General features: G+C 32.4%; 3 protein-coding genes and 1 pseudogene across 3 annotated transcripts; 1 reads left to right on the forward strand and 3 right to left on the reverse strand.

Moving 5' to 3' along the window:
* Window positions 1-736: 736 nt before the first annotated feature.
* On the reverse strand, window positions 737-1,834 carry LOC117930596 (F-box/kelch-repeat protein At1g57790-like). Its single transcript, XM_034851231.1, has one exon. It carries the CDS (start codon window positions 1,832-1,834, stop codon window positions 737-739), a length of 1,098 nt encoding a protein of 365 aa, XP_034707122.1.
* A 5,418-nt stretch (window positions 1,835-7,252) lies between these two features.
* On the forward strand, window positions 7,253-10,709 carry LOC117930760 (UPF0603 protein At1g54780, chloroplastic). Its single transcript, XM_034851461.1, has 3 exons — window positions 7,253-7,767; window positions 8,154-8,346; window positions 10,282-10,709. Exons 1-3 carry the CDS (start codon window positions 7,321-7,323, stop codon window positions 10,527-10,529), a joined length of 888 nt encoding a protein of 295 aa, XP_034707352.1. The 5' UTR covers window positions 7,253-7,320; the 3' UTR covers window positions 10,530-10,709.
* A 329-nt stretch (window positions 10,710-11,038) lies between these two features.
* LOC117930761 lies at window positions 11,039-13,359 on the reverse strand (annotated as a pseudogene).
* Window positions 13,360-13,855: 496 nt separating this feature from the next.
* On the reverse strand, window positions 13,856-15,647 carry LOC117930759 (GDSL esterase/lipase At1g54790-like). Its single transcript, XM_034851460.1, has 5 exons — window positions 15,338-15,647; window positions 15,019-15,219; window positions 14,766-14,932; window positions 14,395-14,665; window positions 13,856-14,285 (listed from the first exon to the last, which is right to left on the reverse strand). The coding sequence occupies exons 1-5, from the start codon at window positions 15,570-15,572 to the stop codon at window positions 14,017-14,019; spliced, it is 1,143 nt and encodes a 380-aa protein (XP_034707351.1). The 5' UTR covers window positions 15,573-15,647; the 3' UTR covers window positions 13,856-14,016.
* Between the last annotated feature and the right edge of the window lie 2,305 nt (window positions 15,648-17,952).

The raw sequence follows: 17,952 nt of genomic DNA on the forward strand, positions 1-17,952 counted from the left end.
AGAGAATAAGAAATTGTTTTGAAAAATAGTTACCAAACAAACTCTAAAACTTTACAAACTGTTTATAAAAATAAAATTTTAACTTGAAAAACCTATTTCATAATTTTTTGTCATAAAAATGTAATTTTCAAATATTTTTTTGATAGTTTTATAGAGTATTTCAAAAAATAATTAGAAACATAGATAATATATCCATAACTTTTACATTATAAATAAGTATATAATTTCTAGAAATTAAGAAGAAGTTAAGTGGGTCTTTGGTAAACGTGACTTAATAACTTAATTTAAGTCATTAAGTAAATTAAGTATATTGTATAAAATAACTTAATGATATGATTTAAATTCAAAAATAATTTTAAGTAAAAATAATTAACGTATACTTAAATTTATATTTTCGTTTTACATTTTTATCCTTATTTGCTCTAATTACCTCCATTATTTCTTTTGTTGCCCCACGACCTCCATTATTACTCGACATTCTTACCCTAATTATAATTTATGAAGATAAACATATTAATTTGATGATTTAAAATAAATTTTAAGTTAATTTTATCAAACAACCTTAATACTTAAAATATAAATTAAGTAATAAGTTTTAAGTTAACAACTTAACAACTTAAACTCAACTTAAGTTATTAAATAATAAGCATTAAATACTACAAACATGAATTCGTAATGTCCTCCTAAATCATTTTTATACAAAAGCATAGGCATGTTTAAAAATGAACAAATATGACTACGAGTCTTGAGGAGGTTGAATCCATATGGTCTTTAGGCTTTTCCTACAGTAGCCATAAATCTTGGCATTCCCCGCTTCTCTTTTCTTTTCCTTCTGCCAAGTTAAATAATCATGGTCTCGAGAGTCATACTCATCGAAGCTACATAAATCCAGGGTTTGAAACTCTGGAACACCGTCGTGGTGGTAGTAGATCCTGTTTGCTATTATCTCTGTCTCTCCCCCTGCTGATACGCAGAACGAGGTCTCACCCAGAAACATCGCACGGCCCCCCAGCCTACTCACACGCACCCATTCATTCCTCGACCAATCCAACTTCAATACATACAACTGATGCCAGCACAACAAGCTTTCGAATAAATATACGAGTAACAAATCTCCCTCACATTCAAGCAAGTAACTTCGAGAAAAGTAGTTAAACAAAGAATCATCAAGATGATCCATCGCTGGACAAGTTGTCATCACAAGACTGAGTTCTTGGTCAGCAATGTTGAAGGCCGCAAGATGGAAGCTACTAAAGTGACAGTAGAAAGTTCCTTCCATGTAGCCTACAGCTTTCAGGGTGCCAAGAGGATGATCATTAGCCACTAAGTCATGGGTCTTCCATGTTTTATCCGCATGGCTGTATATGTTTATTGAAATTTCATTGCAATTGCGTTCATATGGAACAAACACAAAACAGTGGGGAGAAGTTGGAGCCAAAGAGAATGTGGCGAATTCAGACACAGGTGACTCCAAGCAAGGAAGAAATATCACCTCTTTAGTAAAAGGGTTAAAGAAGAAGAACTTTCCTTGCCAGTAGTCATCCTTGTAGAAAAGGACCCAGCCGTATCTGGAAGCACGTACCTCAGCTTTCGCGAAGTTTTTCCTCCCTCTCATTCTTCCCTTTTCTACCATATAAGAAAGTCTTCTGTTATGATGAAGCGGTTCGTAGAGCTTGCAAACACTCCAGAAAGAAATTGATTTTGGGTTCCGCCATTTGTATTCCATTGTCCATGGCAACTTATCAATGGATTTAATCTCACGATTCGGTTGTAGATGCCAATCCTTGCAAACTGCACGAAGACGGACTCGATCCGCTACATAGAGGCGTTCCATTATCGAGACTATTAAGTCTTGAGGAAGATCCGACCATGGCCTGGTTTCGATTTCATCCATACGTTCTTACGCTCTGGATTTCTCACTTTGAGGGCAGGCATCATCACCTCCCTTCAACATATTATATATAAATATAAATTCCTAATTTAGTCTATATTTTTTAAGTTTTCAAATTTGAATCTCACACGTTTTGCTTTCCTTTTTTTCACCACTTCTATTCTTTAAACCATATTTGGAATGGATAAAAACTAAGAAGGAAAATCAAATTTTATTTCAATTAATAAAATTAACAAGAATTTTTTTTTATTCTTATGAAAATTAAGTCCAATTTTTATGAAGAATTTTAGAATTTTATTTTAAAATTAAATGATGGATTTGTAGAGAGTGAGAGTGAGGACTATTCTTCTCAATTTAGTGATTATTTTGTACTTAATATATATTGATAATAATTTAATAAAAAATATGTATTTATAAAAGAATAAAAAATCTATTTATAATAAAATAATAATACTTGCATTTTAATTAATAATTAAATTAGGAGTTTTATATATCATAGGAAATCTAAAATAAATAACAATTTTTAATATTGCTCAAATTTCTAAAACTCTTTTGATTTTAAGAAGGATTACTAATTTCAAAATAAAATAAAAATGGAGGGTTAGATTTCCAAAATTGGATTTTCAATGACCATTTTAATCAAATAACCCTTAGAAATAAAATAATGTCGTTATTCTGCACAACCATGTATTTATAAATATTTGGGAGGTTGAATCTAGATTGTTTTGAGCCCTTCCTTACCATGACCATATTTTTTTTTTTTTGGCTTTCTCTAACCTTTCTCTCAAACCAGAAGTATAATAAACTCATATGTTAAAAGGTAAAGTCCAAGTTTGAGAAGTTGAATATGATATTGATGCGACTAATTTTAAAGCTAAGAAGATTGCTAAAAATATTAATTTTAACTGAAAGTAAATTAAAATAATTTTATAAATTTGAGAAACATTACAAAAGCTATTTATTGATATTTTTAATATTATTTACAAGTGTTTCATTATAATTGGAGCAATTTGTTTATCATAAATATAGGTTTATTATTATGTCAATCAATATGTGAAATAAGAAAAATTCTTTTAAAATTTTAATGTGACTTTTTTAATAATTTGATAAATTATGCATATTCAGTTATATTTATTTGCAAAAATAAAGGAGGAAACAAAATTAACAAATCCACTTTCCTTTTTCTTGCAAATTCCTTATTTTTATAAAGTAAGGTAGTTACTTTGTACCGAGTTAATCTGCTTGGATACTTCCAATATTTTGTTTCTAAACATAGAAAAACAATATTGTACTCATCCATGAAAAATTAAAACTAAAATTTCCAAACAAACACAACTTAAGATTTTTTTAAAATTATACTCATCCGTGAAAGCCCTTATCTTCATCTTCATTTTCTTCTCATGTTTGATAACTGTTTTAAAAAATAATTTTGAAAAATAGTTTTTGAGAACAAGTTTTAGAAATTGTTCTATGAATTTTTTAGAATAAAAGTCTAATTAGAAACTTTTAACCTATTTTTAAATATGTTTTAAAAATCATTTTTATATTTAATATTTTATTTGTAATTATTTTGTATGTTTGTATAATTATTTCTTAAAATAACTCTAAAAAAAAATAATAATATAAAACGACTAAAATATGTTTTCTAGAAATATTTTATTTTCTATTCTTAAAAACAAAAAACAGAAAACGGTGTTTAGTTGTCAAACAAGTTTTTTGAGTTTTTTATTTTAGAAAACATAAAACTATTTTAGAAAACAGTTTCAAACAAACCTTAATATTTTTAACATATTTTTAATATTTTTAAATATGCTTTAAAAATTATTTTTATATCTAATGTTTTATTTTTAATTATTCTACATGTGTATAATTATTTCTTAAAATAACACTTGAAAAACAAGGGAAAATAATATAAAACAACTAAAAGATGTTTTTTGAAAACATCCTATTTTTTGTTCTTAAAAATTGAAAACAAAAAACGGTATTTGATTGTCAAATGTGTTTTTTTGTGTTTTTTATTATGAAGAACGGAAATTTGTTTTAAAAAACCAGTTCTCAAACATATCCTAATATTTTTACATTTTTATATGTTATTTTTTAATAAATTATTATTTTTATATGTTTTTTCAAACTCATTTTACTTATTTCTTTTTATTATAATAAGATTAAATAATTTAAAATTTTCTAAATTTTAAATTAATTTAAAAATCTTTTCAATATAAATTAATTTTCTTTAAAAAAATATAAATCAATTTAAAAATCTTTTCAGTATTTATTTTATTTATTTAAATTAAATTTAATTATATTATATTTTATTTTACATTTTATATAGTAAAACTAAACATTAGAAAATAATTTTTTTTAACATTTTTTCTTTTCTTAGTATTTTTCAAGAATCAAACATAACCTAAATGTTTATAGAGAAATCGCTTATTTGCATTCTTACGTATGTATGATACTTTTTAATTTAAAATTTAAATTTAATGTCGAAATTAGTAATCCTTCTTAAAATCAAAAGAGTTTTAGAAATTTGAGCAATATTAAAAATTGTTATTTATTTTAGATTTCCTATGATATATAAAACTCCTAATTTAATTATTAATTAAAATGCAAGTATTATTATTTTATTATAAATAGATTTTTTATTCTTTTATAAATACATATTTTTTATTAAATTATTATCAATATATATTAAGTACAAAATAATCACTAAATTGAGAAGAATAGTCCTCACTTTCACTCTCTACAAATCCATCATTTAATTTTAAAATAAAATTCTAAAATTCTTCATAAAAATTGGACTTAATTTTCATAAGAATAAAAAAATTTTCTTGTTAATTTTATTAACTTTATTAATTGGAATAAAATTTGATTTTCCTTCTTAGTTTTTATCCATTCCAAATATGGTTTAAAGAATAGAAGTGGTGAAAAAAAGGAAAGCAAAACGTGTGAGATTCAAATTTGAAAACTTAAAAAATATAGACTAAATTAGGAATTTATATTTATATATAATATGTTGAAGGGAGAGGGTGATGATGCCTGCCCTCAAAGTGAGAAATCCAGAGCGTAAGAACGTAGAAGAAAGCCATATGGATGAAATCGAAACCAGGCCATGGTCGGATCTTCCTCAAGACTTAATAGTCTCGATAATGGAACGCCTCTATGTAGCGGATCGAGTCCGTCTTTGTGCAGTTTGCAAGGGTTGGCATCTACAACGGAATCGTGAGATTAAAGCCATTGATAAGTTGCCATGGACAATGGAATATAAATGGCGGAACCCAAAATCAATTTCTTTCTGGAGTGTTTGCAAGCTCTACGAACTGCTTCATCATAACAGAAGATTTGCGTCAATTCAGATAATTTGAGTCTCTTGTAATGCATAAATCACATCGAATATGTGTCATTAAAGAACATATTTTGGCTCCAATCATACCATTTTGAAACTGAGCTTTAATACCACTTGTCATGGATGTAAGCCTTTTCTTCATAAATTCATGTGTGACACTTAGACAACTCATGTCATTTGATGTTGCTAAGTTCACCTTATCCTAATCTTAGCTAATTATGCTAAGAAAATTGAACTTGGCTTGGAAGCTAGGAACAACAAAGGAAGCAACTAGGAAAGGTGAAATTTGTATTACATAAGAACTCTTTACAATGCTTGAAAAGCTCTCAAGTGCTTGGTGTTTCAATTAAATGAAACCATCCTCTATTTATAAGCACCCAAAGAACTTCTCGGAACCCTCAAAGGTTCGTTACTACTCTAGAACTCTTTAGAATTATTGAAACTCTCTTGATTTCTCCATGCCTCATCTTCCTTGTGTGGATACATGTGGATGTCTTTAGGCTTCTCTAGAATCCTACGTACCACTCAATTGGTAATTAAATGACTCTAGGTAATTATAAAAGTATCCTACTCCTCCATACTTTTGTATAAATACAAAATTGTACAAGGACTTATAATTAAAGGACTTACAAGTTTTATTTAGATTATTTAATTAAATGGAGCCATTTGGATTAATTGATTGAATAGAATTCATTGAGTTAGATTAAGTCATCCATGCCCATAAGATGAACCCTAGTCACTTGAGCCCAATTGAGAGAGTCCATTTAAGCCCTCTTAGGATTTGAAGTTAGACTAACTACTATCTTCCACATTGTTTGGAGAGAAACCCTAGCCAACACTCCCTCTAGAAAGAAACAAACACTTCTCAATTATTGGGTGGAAGATCGTAAGGTATTTGAGATTTCTGCTGTAAATTGAAAATGGATTTGGAAACATTCAAATCCAAATATATGTTTTTTAAGCACACCTTAGAGTAATGCTTTGAAAATTAGGTATTATGCTTACGATTTTAGTTGCATGCATCCGTTAATCTATATTCAAAGGTTATTTTCCCAGTAGTATGCAAGTGAAATTCTTAAAAAAAATCAAGGTGGAATTACACAAATATATTTTAACTCAATTTGAAGAAAATTTGAAATTCAAGAAAGATAAGTCAAGTGGGTTGGTTGATCCTACAAATTTTAGAAAAATGATTGGAATGTTTATGGAATTTGATTTCTATAAGACTGGATATTGTATATGTAGTTGAACTTGTAAATAGGTAGTCTCCACATTGGTCTCACTTGCAAGCAACAAATTGTATCCAATAATACATGAAAGATATGTAAAGTGGCAATATTTTTTTATACATACAAGATTGAGCTTATTTGATACATAAATAGTGATTAGATAAGTGATATAAAAAAACAAAAAAGTACTTTGATATTGACATTATGCCCTATTTGGTAAATATTTTTTAAAACATGAAAAAAAACAAAAAAAAAAAACACATTTAATAACTAAAAAATAAAAAACTATGTTCTATTCTTAAAAACCAAAACAACTCCTTTTTAGATAGTATTTTTTAGTTGTTTTTATTTGTTTTTTAAGAAATTTTTTAAAAAATAATTATATAAATATAAAGAATGATTAAAAAAGTAAAATACTACATATAATAATTATTTTTAAAAGGATTAATAAATAAAAAGGAGATAAAATGAAAAATAAAAATAAAAATATATAATTTTACTACTCATCCTTCTCCACTTTGTTGGGCATCAAACTTTTCTCAATCCTTATTTTTTGACCTTTTTACATATTAAAAAATAAAATAAAAACAAATACATGGAAATAACAATTGTAAAATGACGAAAATGCCCCCAAGTGTTTTGCATGGCCACTAATAGACGTTATCCACAATCAAGTATAGCCACCAATCCAAAGCAGACATATGGCAGCCACCCAAAATCCAAACCAAACGCAAAACACAAAAAAACAGTTCCAAGAAACAAAAATAAATAAGTAAAAACAGAAAAAACACTTCGTTCTATTTTTCTTTCTCTGGGTCTTCTCTCTTTCCCGTTTCTAATCACAATCTGATATCATGGAAACCATTCTCTATCCTCACTCCTCTCCTCTCTTCAGCCCCAAACCTTCCTCCTCAAAGGCCCTTTTCTCTCCTTCTATCCAACCCAAGTCTAACTCTCTCTCTTTGATCACCAAACCCATTACATCTAACCTCAAGAAACAGCCCTCTCAATCAGCAAAACCATTTCTATCACTACCAAAAAGCTGGTTTTCACATGCCCACCATGGGCTAGCAGCTCTAGCTCTATCTTTAGCTCTCAACTTTTGCCCACTCTTGCCTACTAATTCTGCATTAGCATCTGAGTTTGATGTGCTCAACGATGGTCCACCACAGGAGTCATATGTGGTGGACGATGCAGGTGTGCTTAGCAGAGTGACAAAGTCTGATTTGAAGCGGTTGTTATCAGATTTAGAGTCCAGGAAGAACTTGCGCATCAATTTCATCACTGTTCGGAAGCTCACTGTAAGTTCAGAATAATGTGATTTTGATTCTTTCTGAGGAAACCCTTTTTGGTAATCTGTGATTTGGGCAAATGGAGCTGCCTCTTGCATGAGTTATTCAAGTTCATGAAATGTCAAATCATTGTGTAATCAATGTCTTAGCATTCTGTAATTTGAACTCTTTTTGCAACACCCTTTTGATAATTTCAGCAAATGGGGGTCTTTGTGATCTAATTGTTTGGGACTTCATATGCAGAAAATGAGAAACTTGTTTTATTGTGTGCTTTGGTGCTTAGAAATATGGGGAAGTCTTGGCATATGTGAATAGAAAAATATGAAATTTAAGATTGCAATTGTGTAAGGGTTTGGATTTTAGGTATGAAAATTGTGATTTGAATTGGTTTGCAGAGTAAAGCAGATGCCTTTGAATATGCTGACCAAGTTTTGGAGAGGTGGTATCCCACAATTGAAGAAGGCAGCAATAAGGGTATTGTTGTGCTTGTCACCAGTCAAAAAGAAGGAGCAGTCACTGGTGGCCCTGCCTTTGTCCAGGCTGTTGGTGATACCATTCTTGATGCTACAGTATCAGAGAACCTTCCGGGTATAAAAACATTTCCTTTCACTTCTTAAAATTCTGGCTGTCTTGTTGTTTTATCATCAAAAGCTTGAATGGTTTTAACACTTTAAGGAATTCCAAAAGATGTAATGGTTTATTAATTCAATTTGTTGCAAGAAACCCTGATAAAAAAAGAAAAAAAAAAGAGAATTGTTTGAGCTTGAGAAAGAACATTGAATGGAACACAAGACTTTAGGTGTTGTATCGATGATGAATAGAAGAGAGAGCCTATATTATGAGAATTATAAGTGCAGAATGGAACAGATATAAGCCATATAACCCAGAGCTCATTTGGATTCTTAAACCCAATTATGAACTTACTGATAAACTCAATTGTAGCTGGATACAAACCAGAGAACTCATTCTACTTCCTATGAGATATTATGTGGTTTTACATGGCACAATGCTACTTGAACAAAGGGTTCAAAACACAATTGGGAAATAGATAGACGAAGGGCTAATTGCAAAGAGCACATTGCATGGCCTTCACTGCACATTCCAGGACATTCATCAGATGGATTTTGTTTTAAAACACTTTCAACATTGATGAGAAATTTAATTGTATGATGCAGTGGACTGATACTTAATGTACAAGATGCAGTGAATTAAGATTCCTGGTTGCTGTCTCAAAGGGTGGTTGAACGTTCAAATCACTTTTTTGCTTCTTTCTTTTCTCCTTTTTTTTTTTTTTTTTTAACTTGAAGCTTTTCTCAAATTTTTATAGAAGGAATTTTGGCATTGGTGAAGTTGCAATTTATGCTAGTAGGGAGGTCATGGCAGATTCAACAAAGTGGGCCATCTGCACCCATCTACTAAGCTCAGCTGAAGGAATATTTACTTACAGAATCCTTTCTCAGAAAATATTAATAGGACGGTCATCATGCAGATAAATGCTGTATTCCAGTTTACCAGGGACCTATTGGTCAAGCCAGATTATAGGATAGTTCTTGTGCTTCAAAATGAGAGCATCATTTCAAAATACCCTGCAGGTGGAAGCCACCTAACCATGGTTGTTGGGTAATTGTAAGAATCCTTTCCATAATTCTGTCCTTCATGATGCATTAGGTGAATATGTATGCATCCCAAGGAGTAGCTTAAGATTCACAACCTTTGCCTTTTGCAAAAGGTTGCTCACTGCTTCTATTTTCATCACAAGCTGCAATCCCTTCAATCATGGAATTGACTGAGTGTTTAGCATGTTCTTTTGGATGTTGAGGTCTATTTAGCTGTAAGTGCAACAGATGTACTTGTGGATCTTGATATCATGGTTGGAGGAATTAATGGGTTCAGGGTATGGAATACAACTATTATCATTCTTTTCCTTTTAACAGAAACAAGCTCAGCAGTTCCTTCATTTTTGTCTGATTTTCTTAACTCTTCACAGGAATGACTTTTGTTAGCCAACGCTTTTCCTAGTAAGCTCTTCCACATTAAGGCAATGATGGGTGGGGACAAGTATGCTCTTACCTCCCCTCCGTTCATAACCTTGCCAAGCCTCTTCCCACCAAAATCAAACAAACAAAAGAAACCCCATTATAAGGTGGCTAGACATATATGACGGGGATTTCTAATATATTGAGTAGACTTCAAATGACATTGGTGAAAGGTAAGCATGTAGACGGTCTCGCATTAAGGCCCCTTTATATGATCTTGAATATTCAATTCTATTTGATTTAAGTGAAGTTGAATCCATTGACACATCATATTGTTATTCAAAAGCTTCCCACACATTCTTTTTATTTCCAGCCACTTTCAACCGGTTTGAGTGAAAAAACAATATCATACATATGAAAACAAACCCAACAACCCCTACAAGAACAGATTCTCATTTTTCTTGATTTGATAATGAATAGCAGTAAATTTTCCTCAGCAATTGAATTCATGGTAATTGGAGTATTTGATTTTGGTTGACTACTGCAGTTTTAGCAACTGAAGAAAAGTACAATGAAGCAGTTTTCAGCAGTGCCAAACGGCTAGTGGCTGCCATTGATGGGCTTCCAGATCCTGGTGGCCCATCAGTTAAGGACAACAAACGAGAATCTAACTTCAAAACCAGGGAAGAGACAGAAGAGAAACGTGGGCAATTCACTTTTGTAGTTGGAGGTTTGTTAGTGATAGCTTTTGTTGTGCCCATGGCACAATATTATGCTTATGTCTCCAGGAAGTAAGTAGCATCTATATTCTTAGATATGTGTTAAAATTAGGTTCTCTGGAAACTTGTATATCTTGTAATTGTACAAATGATCATGTTGTACAAATGATTGATGAGAAACTTGAACTCATGATAAGAGCATATTTTTGGGTGAATTGTAAAATTTTTACAAATATTTTGCTGCCTTCTAGTCCAACAGATGATGCATTCATTTCATTGAAACTAGATGTACTCCTACTCATTGGTAGCTTTATGATTTCACTTAGGAGAGTGCACTAAGATTGCATTTAGGAGAGTGTTTTTACTGATTTTGAAGATGAAGTGCAAGAAATGAATTATGGGATATACAAAATGCTGCAGGCTTTTCATTTCTGACAACAAAATTGTATATTTTATACCGTACTGCTATGAGATAAAGGGGCTTGTGGGCAGAGTCTAATGTGAGGGAATAACTACATCTCCATAGCTTGTGCTGAGTCTGCTGGCTATAAATTCATGTTTGTATCATGTAAACCCTTAGGCAAGATCAAGTCGAAGAAACTAAAACAAAGAATTAACCACTCTTTCAGCATTTCTAGCTTTTATTCACCACCCATACTTCTTGTGATTATATCTATATATATTAGTGGACACATAAACAGGTGAGGAAGAAGAGAACAGAATGATATCAAGCATTTCGGATATTCAGGGCTTACGCTTGAGAAGGGAAGGCATTATCTCGTTTTAGAAAGGCGGATCAGAATATTTTCCAGTGAGTATTTGTGATGAAACATACTGGTTTGAAGCCTCTGTGTAATGGATTCCATCCCAGTTCACGTGCTCAGTACTGTCACTGCACCCTTTGTCTGTGACTGAGGTCCCTTCCACAACTCTGCCTTTTCCACAGTTGACTTGATGGTTATACTTTAATGGTGCACCTCCATATCCACAAGAAGCCATTAGGGGTTGTTTAAATCCTGGAAGTTAAATACATAAGCTGTTATCCTGATATACATTGTGGACCATATCCAAAAGTTGGTAGCTTAACATGGTATTAGAGCTAGAGGTCTTGGATTCAGGGAACTAACCATAGTGGGAATAATTTGCAATGAGGTTGGATTTAATTGTGAAGATGTCAACATATATGACTTCTGCATCCGAAAATTGAGCCTGAAGTTTTCTACAGAGAGCTTGAAGCTGCAGATTGAAAAGCATAGAGGCTTGGTTATGGGAGCTGACACATCCTTGCTTATCAAGCTTAGATGGATGAAGTTCCAAATCGGGCGATATTCTGAGGCAAGCATCCAAGAGGACCCATGTTATGTATCCAAAAATTTCTTTCTCCTTGCTCGTATAGTTCCTGAAAGAGAAGAAAAAAAACAGAATATAGAAGGGGACTGTCATAAGGGTCACTCAGTCTAGAGAACAAATCATGGTTTACTGATGGAAACTTGGCCTAACCTTGAGTCCCAATTCAAACTCTACTAAAATTATTGGAACTGAAGCAAGAATCTGATCCAGTGATTTGGAATAGAAGGCATAGGCGAGATCATTCTGGCCTATATCAAACATGTAAAGTCCCTTCTGAAAATAATCTTCTCGGGGAACACACTTCTCACACTCTTTGTCTGCAACAAAGTGAGGCCACAGCATGATATTTGTGAGGTTCTTGTTGAAAACTGTTTCATGTTCTCCTTAGCCAAGTTCAAAGAAATTCTATAAACGAGCATGCAGCTGCAGCTTAAAACTTTTACATAGAGTCCATACCTTGAGCCAGCAATTCAAGAACCCGGTTTTTGAATTGCAGAAACTGAGCCACCTGAACTCGAAATGAAAATGGGATGACCAAAGATGCATGTGGAAGTATAGTGGACCCTGCAGCAGCAAAATTGCATCCTTCGGGGAAATTCGGCATGCCAACTGAATCCAAATATGGAGATAGAAATGGAAGGCCCGTTGCATCCACTGTCACACAATGGAAGAAGACACACTTAAGATTCAAAAAACCCTGTGAAGTTCTGTCTAGGTGACCAAATGGTACATAAAGGATTGAGGACCAACTTCAATGTTGTGGAAAAACAGAGAAACAGGGAGATATACAGTGAGAGAACGTGGATGAGATGGATATAGCAGAACATAGCTGTTTCAAACCAAAAAAACTGTCAGTAATTTAAAAGTCTTCCAAAATGATGTGTAGTTTACTGAGAAAGTCTATGATCAAACGGCCATCACAGAACCGCCCAGATAGTTTTTGAAAGTAAGTCTGCCCATTAGGTGGATCAAGACGGTCACCCATTCCTGCAACAAGCCCGCCTGTGTCAGAATTCGAATCACCAAAATTGAAAACAGCAGGAAAATCAAAGTCTATGGAATTGGAAAGTGGTGAAAAGGCTGAAATCAGGATGAGAATTTCGAGGATGAAGGTCTTGGTGGCCATGGCTATTAAGTTGTATATTAACTATAAACTAGGCACAGGCTTTTATAATTCACTGTCAGAGAAAGATTGGTGGCTTTTATCCATAACTGTAACTTGCTTTGAGATGTGGAAAGCTGAAAGAAGTCTGTTTTTACGCAGTGAAGAATGCGTCCTTATATATTCAAGTTAGCATGCCTCTGTTCTTCTAGAATAATGTGATATTGGTTTGTTTGACACCCTTTTGAGGATTGAAACAAATCAATTTGTTTTGCTGCAAAAATTGTTGTTGGAGTTCATGAAAGTACAAGCATTGGATATGCTATTTTTTGTGTACCTATACCATTTTAGTATCCTGTAATTTGAACTCATTCTGCAACACCCTTTTCATGATTTGAACAGATGGAGTTGTCTGATACCTAATCTGCAAGTGAATCATATACAAACAATGAGAACATTGGTTTGGTTTATGATGTCGTTCATAGTTTGCAGTAGAGTTTTGGCATATAGGATGTGACTTGAAAGAGCAAGTGAATGGGGTTAAAAGTTTTAGGTAAGAAATTTTTTATAATTTTTGGTCTGCATAGAACAGCTGGTGCTTTTGAGATATGAAATCTGTGATGACATTTGTAGGTAATTTCCAAAACTTTTACTAAGGTTATGCTGCCTGTTAGGGTAAAAAATATATTGATTCATTTGGTTGATGGTTTTCTCATCTAGATCAAACAGGGATCAGCAGTTATACCATCTGTAATGGGATTTGTTTGGGTCAAATTACCCACTACATATATAGTATCAGAAACCTTTTCCCCGAGTCATGCACCAGATCACATTATCTAAACCCCGTTTCCACTTTTGAAACAGTAATAAGAGCACACTGCCTCTAGTAATACCAGAGAATCATTACACATTCACTAGTACAAGCCCCAAGTAAGTTGTTAGGCAATGTATTAAAATAAAGAACCAAGTGCTATATAAGCATTTGTAGCTTTCATTGAAACTGAGCACTGCTTGTCAGATTTGTATTTTGTTCAATTTCTTGAAAATATCAGTGTACAATAATAGATTAGGAAGCAAAGAATGAAACAATAGGAATAAGGGCATTGGACATTTAGAACTTGAGGGGGAGAAGGAAAGGCATCTTGTCTGAAAAGGGGGGATCAGAATATTTCCCAGTGAGTATTTGTGATGAGACATACTGGTTTGCAGCCTCTGAGTAATGAATTCCATCCCAGTTCACATACTCAGTACTATCACTGCACCCTTTGGCTGTGATTTCAGTCCCATTCACAACTTTTGTCTTCCCACAGGGGACCCGACTGTCATAGTTCAATGGTAGACCTCCATATCCACAGCAAGCCATCAGGGGGTGCTCAAAGCCTGCCAATAACCATTCAAACAAAATATAAATTTTTTACTTCAATCTGATTGGATTGAAGAAGAACCCTGCAGAATAAAAGGAGCATGATCATAATGGTGAGGAACAAACCATATCGAGAATAATTTGCAATGAGGTTGTATTTTATTGTATAGATGTCAACATGTATGACTTTTGCATCCGGGTGCTGGCCCTGGAACTTCTTGCAGAGAGCTTGAAGCTGCAGATTGAAGAGTCTAGCAGCTTGGTTGTGCCCACTTACACAACCTAATTCATCGAGCTTTGAGGGATCAGTTCCAAACTTGGCAATATTCTGAGTCAAGCATCCAAGAGGACCCGTGTTGTGTATCCAAAAATTTCTTGCTCCTTGGTCATATAATTCCTGGAAATGAAAGAAAAAGAAGAGAGAGTCGTAATGTTTACTCAACCCAAGAAAGGGGGCCTTGAAAACTTGAAGTTTGCTAAATGGGAACTTTCCTAACCTGAATCCCGGTTTCGAATTCTACCAGAATTGTTGGAATTGAAGCAAGAATTTGATCCAATGATTTGGAGTAGAAGGCACCAGCAAGATCATTCTGGCCTATATCAAACATGTAAAGTCCCTTCTGAAAGGAATCCTCCTGAGGAATGTACTTTTGAAACTTTCTGCCTGCAAGAAATTTAGAATCACAGCTTAGCATGGCGGTATCTGTTGAAGCCAATCAACTCTGATAAATTCATAGCTTCAAAGTTCACCTTTCTCCAGCAATTGGAGAACCCGAATTTTGAATCTCATAAACTGAGCCACCTGAATCCCAAATGAAAATGGGCTTACAGCATTGGCAGATGCTGGAAGTACAGTGGACCCTGCAGCTGCAAAATTGCACCCTTTTCGGAAAGTCGGCGCCCCAATTGAATCCAGGTATGGATTAAGAAATGGAAGGTCCATTGCATCCACTGTCACATAAAGAAGAAATAGTAAAACTTCTACCTCAGATTAAAAGACAACTTAAAAACAGGGGAAACAGAGGAATATAGAAGAATAAAACAGGGGACCAGTCTCAATGTAACATACTGAGGAAATCTATGATGAGGCGGCCATCACAGAACCGCCCAGCTGGTCTTTTGAAGAAAATCTGCCCATTAGGCGGATCAAGGCGATCACCAATTCCGGCAACAAGGCCCCCGGTGTCCGAATTCGAGTCACCGAAGTTGAAAACAGCAGGAAAATTGAACTGTATGGAATGTGCAAGAGGTGAAAAGATGAAGATGAAAGCGAGAATTTGCAGGATGGAGGATTTGGAGGCCATGGCTGTAGTGGCAGAGGAGCTTGCAGCTTTCACTTGTAATTTTAACTACCAAACAAACCACCCACAAGCCTTTTATAAATTAAAATGACACAAAAATAAATAAAATAAAATAAAATAAAATAAAAAAAGTTTGGTGGGTCTTATTTATGGGAGAATGTTTGCTTTGAGATATGGAAACTCAGGGAGAGGAGTCCTTTTTGTTGAATGAAAGAAATGGGTGTCCTTTGTATTCATGAAAATGTCCAAGATACCCATTTGAGTCAACCAATAAATGTTATGATGCTTATTTTATAAATAATCTTATCATCTTATCAATCTTTTGACAATAAAATATTTTAAAAAAAAATTGTAAAGGGGAAACATTGTTTTCCTAACCCTAATGTAAAAGAAAACAAAATATAAATATGAAAAATATCTAAAACATCTATATTTTGAAAATAAATCATGAAAATATTTGTTAAAATGGTAATATTATGGTCTTAATCCTAATCATGATAAATATGATCTTTAGTCTTATTTGGTTCATTAGATATACTATGAAATAAGATAAAATATAAGAATTGTACATGGAATATGATATTCCGTTGACAATGAGATAAAATATGTTATAATATATACTTATTGTGTGACATTTTCAATTATAGAAGTAGAATATATTATTCAATTATATATTAAATATAATAATCTTCAATTGAAATATAAAACATACTTATCTTATGAATCCTAAATTTATTTTTTACAACCATTTCTTCATTTTTTTTCTTTAATCACAAATATTATTAATAAAAAAATTTAAAAATACATCCATTAAATACTAAATTGTAGAACAATTTTCAAATAATATTAAATATAAAAAAATTTTCATACTTCTTTTTAATAGCAAATAATGGGGATATAATATAATTTTTATTTTAAATAAACATTACTCATCATGAATATGGTATATGATATCTCTAAATATAATATTCAAAAATATTATTTCATGTTAGAAATAAAATCTTAGATATCTCATCTAACCATCAAAGATAACTTTGAAATTTTGTTGGTGCTAAAATGTTAATGAGAAAGGATGTAATAACCAAATAGAGATAAAGTGAAAATTTATAAATTTCTAACAAGTTTTATATTTTAAAATAAATAAAAGAATTTAAGACTTCTTTTTATTCATTATTTTATAAAATTTAAGAAATGGAGGAATTATTCAAATTTCTCTTTATATTCTATCTGCCTATATAACATTTGTGGAAAAAAATAGTCAATTATTAATAAAATGTGGATATCTTTTTTCAAAGTCAATATCTCTAATAATTGAATTTATTTTAAGAGGTTATGAAACTAAATGAAATAAATTATGCGTATTACATGTGTGCTACCTTCGATATTATTTTAAAATTGAATCTTAAATATTTATTTACATATAATACTCCAAAAACCTCTAATTTATATTAAAAAAGTCACCATCAAATTAGACTTTTAGTATAGCTTATCTATCAAAAGAATTGAACCTCGCCCTTCTAGAACATAAGTTTATTATGATTTTTTTTTTTTTTTCTTTTCCTTTTCAAGTGTCCTTCAAATTTAAATGCTATTCATGTGCACGTAATCCCACACGCTACACTATAAGTGAAAAGGGATTTGAGATTTGTACTAAAAACAAGGTCATCGTTTCAAACAAGTAAGATGTAATGAAATCTAAAAGGACAGAAAAGCGGTGGTGTGAAAGAAATGTTTGGAGGGGGAGTTTAGAAATTATGAGAAGCTTGAGGAGCATTGAAAGCAAAGGGAGGGACCATTTCTGAGCTCCAATTTGGAAGCAATGGGTTGATTTTCCCTTTCACGAGTGGCAAGGTTGCGAAGCGTTGCAGGCTGTACTCCAAAATATTGGTAAATCCCAATAATGGGCCTTGTACTTTTGGAATATGACTATTGCATCCTGATTGTGCCACCGGGATGACATCTTCCTCCCCCCATTGTCTTCAAATCTTCCAACTTCACCACCTCCCCCAATCTCACACATTTTTCTTCCTCAAATTCCTTCAAACCATGACCCAATTCAACTTAGGAGTCAGACAACTTCAAACATCTTGCTTGTGATCTTCTTCAACTCTAACAAATTCATATCGCTACTAAAAGTAGTCATTCAAATTCATCCTATAACATCTGGTTGGACCTTGCTATACCATCGATATGACATGGCAAAATGAAATCAATCAGATCTGATCATATATACATTTTAAGTCTCATTATTTTATATCTTAATTTCATATATTTGTATTTTCATCCAACAACTTCAATTTAATCATATATTTTTAACAATCTAACTCACACATATGATCAGTACTAATTTGAGACCCAAATTTTTGAGCCTATGAATTACGTA

This window comes from Vitis riparia, chromosome 14, assembly GCF_004353265.1.
Source record: "Vitis riparia cultivar Riparia Gloire de Montpellier isolate 1030 chromosome 14, EGFV_Vit.rip_1.0, whole genome shotgun sequence".
NCBI classification, from domain to species: Eukaryota; Viridiplantae; Streptophyta; class Magnoliopsida; order Vitales; family Vitaceae; genus Vitis; species Vitis riparia.

Excerpts from the sequence above, each read along its gene's own strand:
- LOC117930596 (XM_034851231.1), bottom strand. The coding sequence starts at position 1,834 with ATGGAACGCCTCTATGTAGCGGATCGAGTCCGTCTTCGTGCAGTTTGC.
- LOC117930760 (XM_034851461.1), top strand. The coding sequence starts at position 7,321 with ATGGAAACCATTCTCTATCCTCACTCCTCTCCTCTCTTCAGCCCCAAA. Across the intron at positions 7,768-8,153 it reads TCACTGTTCGGAAGCTCACT|AGTAAAGCAGATGCCTTTGA; the intron begins GTAAGTTCAGAA and ends ATTGGTTTGCAG. Across the intron at positions 8,347-10,281 it reads AGTATCAGAGAACCTTCCGG|TTTTAGCAACTGAAGAAAAG; the intron begins GTATAAAAACAT and ends TGACTACTGCAG.
- LOC117930759 (XM_034851460.1), bottom strand. The coding sequence starts at position 15,572 with ATGGCCTCCAAATCCTCCATCCTGCAAATTCTCGCTTTCATCTTCATC. Across the intron at positions 15,220-15,337 it reads CCTCATCATAGATTTCCTCA|TGGATGCAATGGACCTTCCA; the intron begins GTATGTTACATT and ends TTTATGTGACAG. Across the intron at positions 14,286-14,394 it reads TGCAAATTATTCTCGATATG|GCTTTGAGCACCCCCTGATG; the intron begins GTTTGTTCCTCA and ends GGTTATTGGCAG.